General features: G+C 45.9%; 2 protein-coding genes across 7 annotated transcripts in view; both read right to left on the bottom strand.

The window, feature by feature from the left end:
• Window positions 1-2146, bottom strand: part of map3k15 (mitogen-activated protein kinase kinase kinase 15) — a 30968-nt gene extending 28822 nt beyond the window's left edge. For 2 of the 4 annotated variants that reach the window (XM_030349444.1, XM_030349441.1), the window contains exon 1: window positions 1038-2144. In XM_030349444.1, coding sequence (XP_030205304.1) covers window positions 1038-1554 — 517 coding nt within the window. In that variant the 5' untranslated portion in view covers window positions 1555-2144. Of the gene's footprint in view, window positions 1-1037 lie in introns of all 4 variants that reach the window. The other 2 variants (XM_030349442.1, XM_030349443.1) reach the window with 2 other exon arrangements.
• Window positions 2147-3401: 1255 nt separating this feature from the next.
• The window catches only part of sh3kbp1 (SH3-domain kinase binding protein 1), a 31114-nt gene continuing 19720 nt past the window's right edge, over window positions 3402-14795 (bottom strand). The window contains exons 8-19 of one of the 3 annotated variants that reach the window (XM_030349448.1): window positions 14012-14081; window positions 13664-13761; window positions 13155-13256; window positions 12921-12972; window positions 12192-12263; window positions 10343-10475; window positions 10180-10250; window positions 9744-9850; window positions 9204-9374; window positions 4528-4763; window positions 4135-4198; window positions 3402-3672 (exon numbers count right to left, since the gene is read on the bottom strand). In XM_030349448.1, the coding sequence (XP_030205308.1) occupies window positions 3634-3672; window positions 4135-4198; window positions 4528-4763; window positions 9204-9374; window positions 9744-9850; window positions 10180-10250; window positions 10343-10475; window positions 12192-12263; window positions 12921-12972; window positions 13155-13256; window positions 13664-13761; window positions 14012-14081 (1215 nt within the window). In that variant the 3' untranslated portion in view covers window positions 3402-3633. The remainder of the gene's footprint in view (window positions 3673-4134; window positions 4199-4527; window positions 4764-9203; window positions 9375-9743; window positions 9851-10179; window positions 10251-10342; window positions 10476-12191; window positions 12264-12920; window positions 12973-13154; window positions 13257-13663; window positions 13762-14011; window positions 14082-14795) is intronic. The other 2 variants (XM_030349449.1, XM_030349450.1) reach the window with 2 other exon arrangements.

Below are 14795 nucleotides of genomic sequence, written 5' to 3' on the forward strand. Positions count from 1 at the left end.
GAGAGAGAGAGAGAGACAGTCCAAAGTATCCAGGGATGCCCACTCATCATCACTCCCTTGGTTTTTCTACTTGTATCTTTTAAGGTAATGGTTTTCCGGCAGAGTGTAGATCCAAGCTAGATACAGTTCAGCAGTGTGAGGAGAAAAAAACAAACAAAGTGTTTGGGACCATAATGAAACGCTGAGAAGGACCATTAAGTGCAGCTCCCCCCAACCTTATTCAGCTCTAAAGTCATATAAACATATGGAAATTGCAATTTAAAGAGAGAGAGAGAGAGTGTGTGTGTTTGCGTTTTTGTGTGGGTGTGTTTGTATGTGTGATGGGGTGTGCATGTGTGGAGGGGTGTGTGTATGTCTGTGTGTGGCGGGGTGTGTGTGTGTGTGCAGGGCCGTCGGACTGCGGGGACAAAGGGGACAGTTGTGGGGGGGCCCAAGGCAGAGGGGGGGCCCATGACCAAAAAAAAAAAAAAGTATTTTACTTTTTTTTTTTACCCCCGTCAACAATCGCTTCCCCCCCCCCCCCCCCCCCCCGTCAACAACCTGGCGCAGGGGGGCCCATCAGTAGGGGCCCAGGATTTGGTGCTACGGCCCTGTGTGTGTGTTATGTGATTTGGCAGATCAGCGGAGTAATCCCTGGTAAAACAGGTAGAAAATGAATGTTTAAATTATTTCATGATGACAATTCAAATCTTTAACTGATACTTTATGAGCATGACATGGACAAAATTACTAAATCTTCAACCAAACAAGTTCTAACCTTGAGAAAGACCACTCATGAAATGTGGAAAGACATAATATGAGGAATCCAATGTCTCCGGAGGCCAGACCACCGAAACCATACCAACCCATTATTAAAAGCTCATGTTGCATGAATCTTTCATTCAAAACATGTCGAACGGCACAGATTATTTGCCACAAATGTATACCTTTTATTGAATGATTGCAAGTGGTTTTGTGTTTTGTTCGGTGTTTTATTTCGTGTTATCGCGTCAACAAAACGCTCTGAGCCAACCGTGGTTCCACGGGGAGTCACTCACCTGCGTCGTAAAAGGTATCCAGTACCGACGTCTCTCCAAAGTCCAGCCGGCCGAAGGTCACGGTAGTGAGCAGCGCGCTCTCCGCGTCGCACGCCTTCTGCAGGCACTGCAGCGCGCCCGACTCCGGGCTGCTAGCCATCACCGCCTTCATCCCGTCATTAAGCACGTACACCGCGCGCAACGACCGCTGCTTTGCCGGCGGGGCCGGGCTGGCCACGTCCCCTCTCCCGCCTCCTCCACCTCCTCCTCCACCCTGGTCCCGCTCTCGATCGACCATGCTCAGCCCCCCTCCCGCGGAGTGGTCGCCTCCCGCGTCTGCGGCCGGCGCGCTCTGGCCCGTCTCCATGTGCAGCGAAGACAAGGACAAGTGGTGGTGCGTGTCCGCTCCTCTTCTCTCTCGTCTCCCGGTGTCCGTGGCTTGGGCCGTGTGGCGGGGTCTCCCGACTCCGTCCTGCTCCCTCCCTCGCGCGCACCTGAGGCTGGCGGAGCGCTGCGCTCTGGGTTGGTCTTCCTGCATCTCCGCCTCATTAGTTCACATTATCCGCTGATTATCTCGCACCAAGGGGCCTGCGACCCGAGACCGGATCCGACTAGATCCTCCCAGCAGACATCGCAGGGGTGGGGAGTTATGATATACGCCTCATGGCAAGAGTTTAGACTTGAGTGCTTTACGAAAGATCTGACAGAAGCGTCAAAACGACGGAAAAAGTTGAATATGCTGTTATTATTCAAGCGTTGAATTGAAAATAAAATAAAAGTGTTTTGGCCTATAAAAGCGTGCTAGTCCTCCTCAAGCAATCCATCGAAAGAACAACCTGGATCTGGTAACCGTGTCAGCGTGACGGCTCATGAGGTCCCGCTACTTTACAGGCTGCCGACACGCTCTCCAAACAGGCGACCCAACCCAGGCTCCCCTCTGACGCCTGGCCACGATCAAGTGTTGATAGTCGGACGTGTGTTCGCCCTCGTTGCATGCCAGCTAAATATAAAACGGAATGTCAGTTTGTCCGCTGAGTCCTTGGCGTAGCGCGCGGACAAGACATTCTGAAGTCTTGGGTCTCGTACGGGACGACTCCGGAGGACAGCGGGGAGCGGTGTTCATCGCATTCGAGGTGAAATGTTGTTAAATCCACCTAGTGCGTTTACGTGTATTGCTATAAGCACGATCTGAACGCCCATTGGTTTGTCCGTATAGGGTGCGTGTGCGTGTGTGTGTGTGTGTGTGTGTGAAAGAGAATGCCAATGTTATTCGATTCTATTGATATCAGACTCAAACACAGGCAAACAGACACGCAGACAGGCACAGAGACACACACTCACAATAAAATCTAACGATTATAGGTGGAACAGAATACATAAACTCACACACACACAAACAAACACACAGCACACGCAGTGGAACAGAATACATAAACACACATACACGTGGTGATAAACTTGGAATACATTTTATTAAAATCTGCACACATACAGTACATCATAGCATCTTTATAACACTGAAATATAAAAGTATATATATTTATTTATATCGCTATCTTGGAGATATTACAGACCAAGTCAAGAAAAAAAGAACCTTGTCGTCTTCGCTGTTTGGTCTTCGTCACAAAGAAAGAAAGAAAGAAAGACAAAAAGTTGGGCTTGGAAGGAAGGAAGGCCACGGTGATGGGTTGCCATAGCTACTGTGCACACGTGAGGAAGAGCGGCGAATGGACATACGCACGCACGCACACACATCTATGCACGTGCACACACCTGGGGAAGAGGCAAAGGCCGTGGAGTGTGCACAGCACAGGTCATTCACCTCTCTCTCTCTCTCTCTCTCTCTCTCTCTCTCTCTCTCTCTCTCTCTCTCTCTCTCTCTCTCTCTCTCTCTCTCTCTCTCTCTCTCTCTCTCTCTCTATCCCTTCAGTACCGGTATGCGTCCGCAACCACAGCTCTGCTTGGTTGTTCCGTAACCGAGGCAACGCATACATGTACCACCTGGAGTAGGCTCCCATTGACGTAAACAAAGTGACATGCCTCTCCAAACAAAAATAATTAAACATTTTAAAATAAAGTGAAAAAAAGAATAAGGCTGTGAACGTGTGTGTGTGCTTAAGGATGTGGATAAGTGTGTGTGCGTGGCTATGGGAGCGTGGATGTGTGAGTCTGTGGATGTGTGTGCATGCATGCATCCCCACTTGCATGCGAGTGTGTTTGTGTGTGTGAGGACATGGTTGTGTGTTTGTGTGGACCTGGGAGTGGTGTGTGAGTGTGTCTGTGTGTGTGTGCGAGAGTACATGGATGTGTGTGTGTGTGTGTGTGTGAATGAGAAGATGTGTATGTGTGTGTGTGTGTGTGTCTGTGTGTGTGAAGACTTGGTGCTGTGTGTGTGTGTGTGTGTGTGTGTGTGGGGATGTGACATGGCTCTTTGTATCGTTTAGTCATTGACATCACATTGATGATGATGATGATGATGATGACCATGTGGCATTTGGCACAAACTAGACGTGGGTGCGTGTGAGGCTTGAGAAGACCTCATAATGGTTTATTCTAAAAGGCGGGGCATCCGGTGTGGTGATGTCATCAGAGCGCGCCAGTGCTGGCGCTGGGCTCGTCATTTGGAGAGGTTCTTCTTAATGTGCTCTACCTCCATCTGGTCCACACACACACACACACACAAATATATGAATAAAGATTAGATTGTAGATAAGATAAAACTAAATACAAAATTAAATATTCAAACCTCACACTGAAATTAAAAAGGTAAAGTTCAAAATCCGTTTGAACTTTCGTTCAAAAAAACTTTCAACACAATAATACATTTAAATTATAAATTCCAATTCATTCGACACAATTCTTCTCATTTGAACTGCGGCGGTACCACGTTTAGCCGTGTCCAAGGAATCAGAACACAAATGGGAGTAGAATGTACATTTACGAACGTTAGTTTTTTAAATGTTAAGCCATAGATCCATCAGATGGAGAGTGAGCCCCAAGCTCTCTGGATAGAGCCTCTGGACGAAGGGTTGTGAGTACAACAGCAGAGCGGAGCTCCCGTCTCTCCATGCGGACCCATGTCCACATGGACCCAGGGAGGCTCAGCAGGTGCTCTCACCTGTAGGGAGATGCGGCTCCGCTTCTCCTCCTCCAGATCGCTGTTCAGCTGCCTCATCTCCTGCCTGCAACGCACACGTACACAAACATCAGCATTGTTACCGCAATACCTACACACACACGCAGACATGCTCACGCCCTGACGGCTGACAATATGACATAGTCCCAACACACACAGACCCAACTTATCATGGATTCAACCATACCCCACACCCACGCACACACACACACACACATACATATTAAGATATTAGTGCACATGCACGCACACACACAGCATTCTCTCTCTCTCTCTCTCTCTCTCTCTCTCTTTCGCTCTCTCTCTCTGGACAAGATGCACACACACACAAACAGACACAAACATACACTCACAGCCCCACACACACACACACACCTGTGCTGGCTCTTGAGTAGTTCCACGGAGGTCTTCAGTTCCCTCAGCTGGGCTCGGAGTTCCTCCAGAGTGACGGGAGTCATGGGGAAGTGGCGGAGCTCGGGGGAGGGGCTTAGAGTGGAGGGGGAGGGGCTTCGCACCAAGGAGGAGGAAGGGGAGATGGAGCGGTGGCTGGAGCTGCTGCTGGGGTTCGGGATGCTTGGTTTAGGCGGCAGGGCCGACTTTCCATCCGGGATCTGAGGACCAGTGATGGGCAGTAACGCGTTAGAAGTAAGGCGTTACTGTAATCCAATTACTTTTTTCAAATAACGAGTAAAGTAAGGGATTACAATTGCAAAAATAGTAATTTGATTACTTTTACTTTCCTGCAAGCAGCCTGCGTTACTGCGTTACTAAACCGTGATTTATTTTTGCCATAGACAGTAAAATAATTTGGGATTTTGCCGTATTTGCTTTGTGAGACTGTCTCGTGACAATGGCGTAGCCCAGTGGTTCTCAAACTTTTTACCATGAGTACCACCTTAGAAATGATTTGGCTCTCCAAGTACCACCGGAATTAAAATAAAGTGCGTAGGCCTATAACTACATAGAGTTTACACAGAAGGCATTAATATTAATAACACGATTTATTATTCACATAACTTGACTTGACTGAAGCAACCAACTGTCTATAACTCATGTATTGTATTTAAACACTTGCAACGGGATAATACTAACAATTGAACAACTGCCTCAATAGGGCTACCCAGCAAATGGGGATATCATCTGGCATATAACATACCAGTCAATCTAGTGAGGTTATTAACAAGTATACTGTATTAAAGCATTCAGAGCACTGAATATTAATTTTAACAACTGCAGTCAACCAATCATGTGAGGTAAATTGTACTGCATCAAAACATTCAAAGAATTGAACATGAATATTTAAATACTGGAGTCAAACAATCCTGTTATAAGTAATCATGCGCAGCAAAGAGAGAAATCATGTGTACTGCGATAACACTGTAATCAAACTATCATGAGTAAGAACAAGTGTATCATAGAAAAACAACGTATTCAGTATTAAAAAATACTGCAGTAAGTGCCATAAGGTCAGAATATAAACTATGTTTAGGTTTGAAGGAGAATGTACTCAGGCACACATTGAAAATTAGGCCTATCATGCTTAGTGGGAGGGGTGTGATGTCTGGGTCGATTGAGGTTAGCTTTAGCCTCAGACTTGGGTTCAGTATCCAACCTGCTTCCAGCACACAAGTTGAGGGGGGATGGCATCCCCCTTTGGAATTAAAATGATCAAAATCATCCCCCTTCTGAAACAGCCATCCCCCCTTCCCATCCCCTGTTATTTTATCAATTAATGTGGAAATATTACCGCCATTTCATTATAGCGGTTTCCTTTTTCAATTCGGCGCAAGCAACGTTACTTTTCCCAGGGACAGATTTGACAGCGATACTGCATTCTCGGGCAGTATGCTATTGCGCAAGCACGCAGTCGTACTTGCGCAATAGTGCCTTCCCGAGCTCTCATTCCACACCGTACGAAACTGACACTGGTAGCGAGAAGCAGTCTCTGCATCTCAGACATCGCTTCCGCAGGCAACTCTGTCCCCTTTTCTCCCTTTCATTCCAACCCGTGAGCAACGCTAGTCTCCCTTCTCTTCCGAATGCATTTTTTTAAAAAAATAATAAGAATCAGTTTTTAAAATCCTTAAATGTGATGCATGCCTCCGAATCGTGTGATGTGTCCGATCAGCTGCGTTTTTGGGGATAAATTAAGAGCGATGACATGACAGTAGTCATCGCTCTTATTTGCGACCATTTGCGACCAAGAGAAGCCTGGTCGCAAATGGAATGAGAAAGCGCACAGCCTTGTCTGAAAGCGCAGGATATTCGCTGCGTCGCTGCATCCAAAAGTCCAGAAATGTCTGGCCTCTGAAAGCAGACTTTCAACGTCTCGTCACAGGACGATTTTGCAAAAATGTTGCTTCCCCTACTCGTCGTCACAGCAGTTAGTCAATGCAGGTTTAAGATGATTGCATATGATGGGTATATGGCCTAGGGATGGGCACGAGTAAACTCGAGTGATCGAAGGAAATCCTCGAGGATCAATCGAGATCGAGTACTCGTTTAATCAAATCTATTTTTAGAATGCAACGCATCTGCAGCAGGAATAGGCCTGATGATGAACGGCAATATTACCAACCAAACATGCAATGCTTATTCTCCATCAAAACAGTCAGCGTTATCAGAGTATTCATTATTTATTTTTGCAAACGTTCAAAACACATTTTCCTTACAAAAAATAAATAGGCCTATGCGTCTCACAATTTAAATCACGTCGAACCAAGGCCTGTAACAGTTTAAAAAAAACTAAAACGAAACAAGTAGCCTAACCATTGCAAATAATTTAAAGCTGCAAATAAAACGGCAGCAAATGGACTATGGATTACGCGTTGTGATCTTCTCTACACGGCCGGGATTACGGCTGCGTCTTGCGGCGGTTAAAATAGCCGACACACTTGGTTGCTGCGGGTCTGCTTTCCCGAACTCACCGTTGTGTTTCAGGACGGAGCATATGTTGCCGCCTAGTACTTGTAGGCCTAGTAGCTACTCTGGTAGCTCGATTTCGCTTGGCATATTTTACATTTCACCTTATGATCTCCTATTTCTTTAAAGTAGGCCTATTTCAATTCTTCGCTGCGCTTTGCTTTAACCGCCATCTCTTAACTTTTTGAATTCTGGCGTGCCTGCACACGGCACGGAACGCGCCACACAGAAATGGATACATTTAATTTGCTTTGTGCCCACGGCATGCGTTAGTGGCGCCGCACAGAAAATTGATACATTTGCTTCAGAAAACTTTGTTTGTTTGTGTGTATGCAAACTCGAGTTTGCCTGTCCACCAACCGAGTTCATTTGTAACGAGTAGTACTCGAGTTATCGATTCCCCACGCCCATCCCAGATTTTTTTTTTAACGGTTGCTTCAACTTCAAAAAATTGCTTCAAAAAATCGTTCATACTCCGCGTACCACTAGAGGGCGTACCACAGATTGAGAACGGCTGGCGTAGCCTATAGCGGCGCGACGTCTAGAAGTAAACAGACGCGTGTTCAAGACTCTTTCTTGTGTTAGGCGCACATGGCTAATTTGCATACGCACACAGGATTCGCTGGCTCCGCAAGACAAATAATATAACATATTTAATACTCTCTATCCGTCTATCTATCTATCTATCTATTAATGCATGGGTCTAGTTTTAATGTGATGTATTTTGTGTGTATCCAGTCAGACTTGTTGTCTCCCTTGTTCTGTGTGGTCTTGTAGGCTATACTGTGTGAGCCGAATCACCGTCCTAAATGAATTCCCGACGTGTAGTTTGGTATTAATAAAGACTTGACTAGGCTACTTATCTATCGGCTATTAGTCAAGCGTTATTCGCCAAAGGTGAAGTGAATAGTGGGGAATAGCCGACGAGACCGAAGGTTTATTTGTTGTTATCAGCTGAAATTTTGCGATGAAAACAATATAGAGTTTGAGATGCAATCATGGGATATTGCCCAATATCCCGAGATAGCGAACCAATCAAATTAAGCCATCTTAGGAGGTTCCCTATGTATTTATCTATGAAACACATCCTTCCACACACACACAGTTCGAACACATACTCTTATTTGACATTAGAACAGCCTAAATGTGGCATGCAACAGCATTTTCTGTTTTGGTAAACGCATTACTCCTCTCTGCACTGCAACTGTTAAAAGATGTAAATGTTAATAGAGACTTTGGTTTTAATTATTTTATGGCTGTATTTTATTTACATCTATTCGAATGAAGGTGTGTATACACACAAAAACGATTTTCTTTAAATGAGACTTGCATTTAATTAATGTTTTTGTTTGCAATGTGCATAGTTGAAAAGATTGAGAATAATAAAAACAAGTTTTAAAAAAGTGTATTCAGGTTGTGTATAGCTAGTGTGTTTTTGAAAAGTAACTAAGTAAAGTAATTAGTAAAGTAACTAATTACTTTTGAAAATAAGTAATCAGTAAAGTAACTGGATTACTTTCTTGGATAAGTAATCAGAAATCAGTAACTAATTACTTTTTCCAAGTAACTTGACCAACACTGCTGAGGACACACACACACACACACACACACACACACACACACACACACACACACACATACACACACACACACACCATGTATTACATTTGGAGAAAAAAATAATATCTTGTTTTATTTTGACTATTAATAAAAGACATCTCATCTTATCTATACCCTTACTCTTAAATATACATATATATCTTTATTTATGCATTCTTGTGTGTTGTTGACTTCCAAGGAGTGGGCCATGATGTCAGCGCTACTTAGCATAGACAGACATTTATTGTAATCAATATTGTCATTGTGATCATTTTTCTCCACTGTCACGCTGCCATTTCCTTAATCCAATACCAACAATTCCAGTGACATGCCACCAGGTGTGGTGTGATAGGTGGACGCGCCCACCTGTGATGTCATAAGGGGCAGATTTCCAAAACGGCTTGTGACGGCTAATCACACCTGGTGGCATGTCATGGGACCTTTAACGGCAGCCTATGGACTCACTATGTTTATAATGTTTTGTTATGGCGCCCTCTGTTGTATCAAACCATAACTGCAACTTTTCCTACCGTGACGGAGGGCACTACTTGCACTACTTTCCTCCGCGAGACGTTCTCAGGCCTTAAGGGAGGCGCCTCCTGCTCCTCCTTCTCTCTCCTCTCCTTCTCTCTCCTCTCCTTCTCTCTCCTCTCCTCCTCCACTGCTAGGACGTCCTGCATGTCAGCAGACGAAAGAGAAGGCTGTGTGTGTGTGTGTGTGTGTGCAATGTTGTTGTGTTGGTGTGTGTTTTTGGGTGTGTGTGTGAGTTTTTTGAAAGAGAGGGGGAAAGAGGAGCACGGTAAATTTCGGGAGTAATTGTGTACAGTATTTAAACATCTTTATGTGTGCGTGTTTGTGGGTTTGTTGTGGTGTGACAATATATATTTTTATACTTATCTATGCGTTGGTGTGTTTGTTTGTGTGTGTGTTCGGTGTGTGCGCGCGTGTGTGTGTGTGTGCGCGTGCCTGTGCGTGTGTGCGTGTTTGTGTTTTTGTGCGTGTGTGCGCACGCGTGTGCGTGTGTGTGCGTGTGTGTCTGTGTGTGCGTGTGCGTGTGTGTGTGTGTTTACAAGAGAGATGATCTGTGAGCGAGGTCGCCGGTCGGTTATCCTCGGTCGTGAGGCCGTGGGATGATTCAGCCTCTCAGACGATATGATCACTGCATCCAGGTCCACCTCTACACACACGCACACACACACACACACACACACACACACACACCCACACACACACACACACACACACACACATACACACACACACACACTGTTATTACATCATCATTAAAGCACAAACACGCCACATCAAGACACAAACGTCAACAATAGAACAATAGAATGACAAAGGAGACACACACAATGACAAATGAACACACAAAATGAACACAAAGAGAGAAAAGGAAAGAGAGAGAGAGAGAATATTTTCGCTATAGATTGGAACCTAATTTGGGTACAAAGGTCTCCCTTTCAATCTGATTGGCTGAAACCCCCTGTCAGTCGAACTCACCGGTGTCATGTAACAAGTCAGAGGCAGAGTCTGGTGTTGAAGCTCCGCCCTCAGATTTAGGGCTTTCACACCTGAGCAGGTAAACCATACAGTGGGATTAGCTCTGTGCGTGTGTGTGTGTGTGCGCTCCTACAGAGGAATGGGTGTGTGTGTAATTGTGTACTTCGTGCGCGGCCTCTCTGGGCGTCGAGGGGCTTGGGAGGAAGAGGCGGGGCCTGTCTTTGGGGGGAGGGGCTTCTTGGGAGGGACAGACGGGAGGGCGGGCTTAGGGATGTCTCCCACCTTTGTCTCTTCACCTACACATATACACACACACACACACACGCACAAAAACGTAAAGGTGCACACACAGACAAACACACACACACGTACATTTTCACATGGACGCATACACACACACACACAAACAACAAACACCCACACACACAGACACCGACGTACAAACACAGACACATTAACAGGGTTGATGAAGATGAATGTGTATGCGATACACCAACATGAATTGCAATACACACACGTGGATACACCAAATTACCACAAACACAGAATTATTCTAGCACATACACGCACAACAATGATGCTGGTATCTACTTACGAAAACACAAACAAACTAAAGAAATGCTGAATTTCTTTAGATTAAAATACAAAATTCAAAGGCAGATAATCTCACACACAAACATGTTTCAATTCAAATTGCAGATCAGGAGAAGTTGTGTTTTGATTTTGTAAGAGCGGAGAGAGAAATGTCTGTTAGGTGCAGCCGGTCAGAGCAGAGAGGGAAACAAGAAAAATGCCGGCCATTTTGAGACGTCAACACTTAGTATAGAACAGCAAACAGGGTCAACCCGCTCTTTTAAAGTTTGTGATGAAAGACTGGCAGGGGAGAGGTCAGGAAGTGATTTAGTCAAGGGTGAAAAGCACTTCCTGATTCTTGCTACTCAAAAACACGAACCACCACTTTGCCACCAATATATGGCGACCGATAACAGCACCACTAGCGCATTCAGCGGTCAGTTGCGGAGAGAATTAAGTTAAGATCAGATAAGATAAGGAGTACTTAATTAATCTGTGTTAGGGAAATGAGGAACATCAGAGGAAGCAGAGGGTTCTAGGGCGCCACAGAGAACAGCAGGACAGAGTTGGCCTTTGTTGAGCAGAGCAGATCCCAAGAGGAGCAGAGAACTCCCCGGAGAAGGGCTGGAGGGTAGGAGGGTAGGAGGGAGGGTAGGTAGGAGGGTACGTGGGAAGGTAGGAGGGTAAGAGGGTAGGAGGGAGGGTAGGAGGTTAGGAGGGTGGGCAGTAGGTTAGGAGGGTAGGTAGTAGGGTAAGTGGTTTTGCAGGAGGGTTAATAGGAGGGTAGGAGGGAGGGTAGGATAATAAGTAGTTAGGCAAGAGGGTAGGAGGGTAAGTGGGTAGGTAGGAGGGTAAGTGGGTGGGTAGGAGGGTAAGTGGGTGGGTAGGAGGGTAAGTGGGTGGGTAGGAGGGTAAGTGGGTGGGTAGGAGGGTAAGTGGGTGGGTAGGAGGATAAGTGGGTAGGTAGGAGGGTAAGTGGGTAGGTAGGAGGGTAAGTGGGTAGGTAGGAGGGTAAGTGGGTAGGTAGGAGGGTAAGTGGGTAGGTAGGAGGGGGGTCAGGTAGGAGGGTAAGGCGGTTAGGTAAAAAAAAAAAAGCTTATCTTTTCATGAATAATCTTATTACTGAATTTAGATTATTTTTGATTTATTTATGTACTTTGACTCCTTATTTTCTAAAGTTTATTTTTTAGCCTTATAAATATTATTTGTTTGATTATTGACAGGGGTGGAACTCTTGTACGAGCCCACTGGGCTTCGTTCCCTCCTTGCACCATTATTGTGAATGTGTGCTAAATAAATAAACTAAACTAAACTAGGTAGGGGGGGTAGGTTGGTGGGTAGGGTAGGAGGGTAGGGGAGGTATGCAGGAGGCTGGTTAGGCAGGAGGGTAGGCTGGGTAGGAGGGGAGGCGGGTAGGAGGCGAGGCAGGGCAGGGCTACCTCTCTCTGCGTCGCGTTGGGGAAGGTGTTCCGGACGCTCTGGAGGAACCTTCCTGGACTCTGACTTTCTCTCTACAGGTCAAAGTTCACACGGATTGGTCAATGAGGAAGTGTAGGCGGGGTAAGGAAGATGGGGGGGGGGGGGACACTCTCTCATCATGTTTGTCTCCATCTCTCTCCCCTCTGTCCCTCTCTCTTACCCTTACTGCAACACTGACACACAACAGCTGATCCAACAGAGTAGTGTTGGATCCCCAGATATAGGTTTACAGTCTGATGTTCATGGACACACTGGGAATCATGAGAGCGGTTTAGGCCGCTGAGACGAGATACACAGTCGGAATGAACGACTGACTGAGTGACAGGATGGGCTACAACAACAGGTTCACGAGAGTAACAGTGTGGATGGGATCAGCAAACAGAAGGAGGGAGAGAAGGAGTGAGAACAAAGAGATAAAGAGAGAGACGAGAGAGGGCAAGATGGTGGAAAGGAGTTGAGAAAAGGTGAAAGGTGAAGAGAAGACGAAAGTGAGAGGAGAGGAAAAAAAGAGGACAGGTGTAAGGAATAGAAGAGAGGAGAGATACGAGAATAGAAAAGGGGGAGAGAAAATCCAACATGAGAAGAGAAGGGAGAGAAGGGGAGGGACGGCGAAAGAAGGAGAGAGAGGGAGAGAAAAGGAATATAAAAGAGAGAAGAGGAAAAGAGTGTTTAAGTAAAAGCTTAAGTACCTGATGTGTGTTTAGTTGACGAACCACTGGGCGGGGGGGGCTTCTTTGGTCTCTGAAACGAAAACACACACACACACACACACACACACACACACACACACACACACACAAACACACACACACACACACAATCGTTAACTTTTCAATATTAAGATTCAATCAAATCGCTGACGTTTGCTGGATAAAAAAAGCGAACTGGATGAATCCGGTGTAGGGCATGAATAGATAACCCACCTCTTTCTCCACCTCGGGCAGCAGCACTTTGACAAAGTTATCTGGGAACACTCCATGTCGACCCCCGACCTCCCCCATCCACCAGCCGGCGTCCGCACAGTCCTACCACAACACAAAGCCCCCAACCCCCTCAGTCAGCAGGCGGGCACCTGGCTGTTCCCAAACCCCGTTCTCCAGAACCACATTGACAGAATTCATCCCTACAATAATTGAGCTTTTCTCTTTTTGCTCAAACATCCGCGAATGTATATAGTAAAAGGATTGCATTTATATTGCACTTTTCTAACCAGCGGCTACTAGAGATGTTTTGCCACTCCAATATTGCCTAACATTCACACATCCATGCACACATTCACACACCCCAGGGAGGCGTCAACCATGCAAGGCGACAGCCAGCTCGTCGGGAGCAGTTAGGGTTAGGTGTCTTGCTCAGGGACACCATGTTGCCATGATACACACACACACAAACATACACACGCAAACAAACACACACACAGACGTATCCTCACCTTGCTAATAATGGCAACCATCTCGCCCTCTTTGATTGTCAGCTCGTCCTCGTTTTGTGCATCATAAGGGAAGAGGACTTTACACATCTCCCGCCCACCTGTGGGCCAATCAAGTTACAGAGGCCAAGTGTGAAGATTCCGGCCAATCATGTTTTGGATTCTATTTTGTTTGACATGTTGACTTTAGATTTGACGTGTCTTACATTTGACTTTACTTCAAAACATAAATAAGTAGCTATAGTATTAAAGTAATATCAAATTAAAACAGTGGGCTTTCAACGGTAATACCTGTACCTGAACCTATGGTGACCTGCTATGGCTGGTAAACAATAAGCCCCAACCTCCTACCTTTCGATTTTCCGTCTGGCTCCGCCTTCATGGTGTCCACGGCAACTGTGGCTGTTTTCACTGTATGAGTCTGAGAGAGTTACAGAGAGTGAGAGACGAAACAATCATTGTGTAACTAAACCAGGACAATTGTGTGTGTGTGTGTGTGTGTGTGTGTGTGTGTGTGTGTGTGTGTGTGTGTGTGTGTGTGTGTGTGTGTGTGTGTGTGTGTGTGTGTGTGTGTGTGTGTGTGTGTGTGTGTTTTTGAAAGTTGTTAATAGCACCGTTGATTTCTTATTGGAAAAACTCCCCACTCTACTCTATGTTTGTGGAACCAGTGTGGCTTTCATGGTCATGTACACTCACACACACACACATCACAAGTACACACTAACACACAAATACACACACAACCGCACTTGCACAAGCACACACACACACACAGACCCACTGACACACGCGCACACACACACACACACACACACACACACACACACACACACACACACACACACACACACACACACACACACACACACATACTCGTTGTGGACACACAGGGCCCAGTCAGGCCCTAACACACAGCACTCTGTTTCGTAAAAGAAACACTGACACAGCCCCCCTCTTTTTTTCCTAACACACAGACACACACAAACACTCTCTCACACACACACACACACACACACACACACACACACACACACACACACACACACACACACACACACACACACACACACACACACACACACACCCACACACACAGACAGACAGACAGGCAGACACACACATACACACACACACA

This window comes from Gadus morhua, chromosome 23 (genome assembly GCF_902167405.1).
Source record: "Gadus morhua chromosome 23, gadMor3.0, whole genome shotgun sequence".
Taxonomy (NCBI): domain Eukaryota; kingdom Metazoa; phylum Chordata; class Actinopteri; order Gadiformes; family Gadidae; genus Gadus; species Gadus morhua.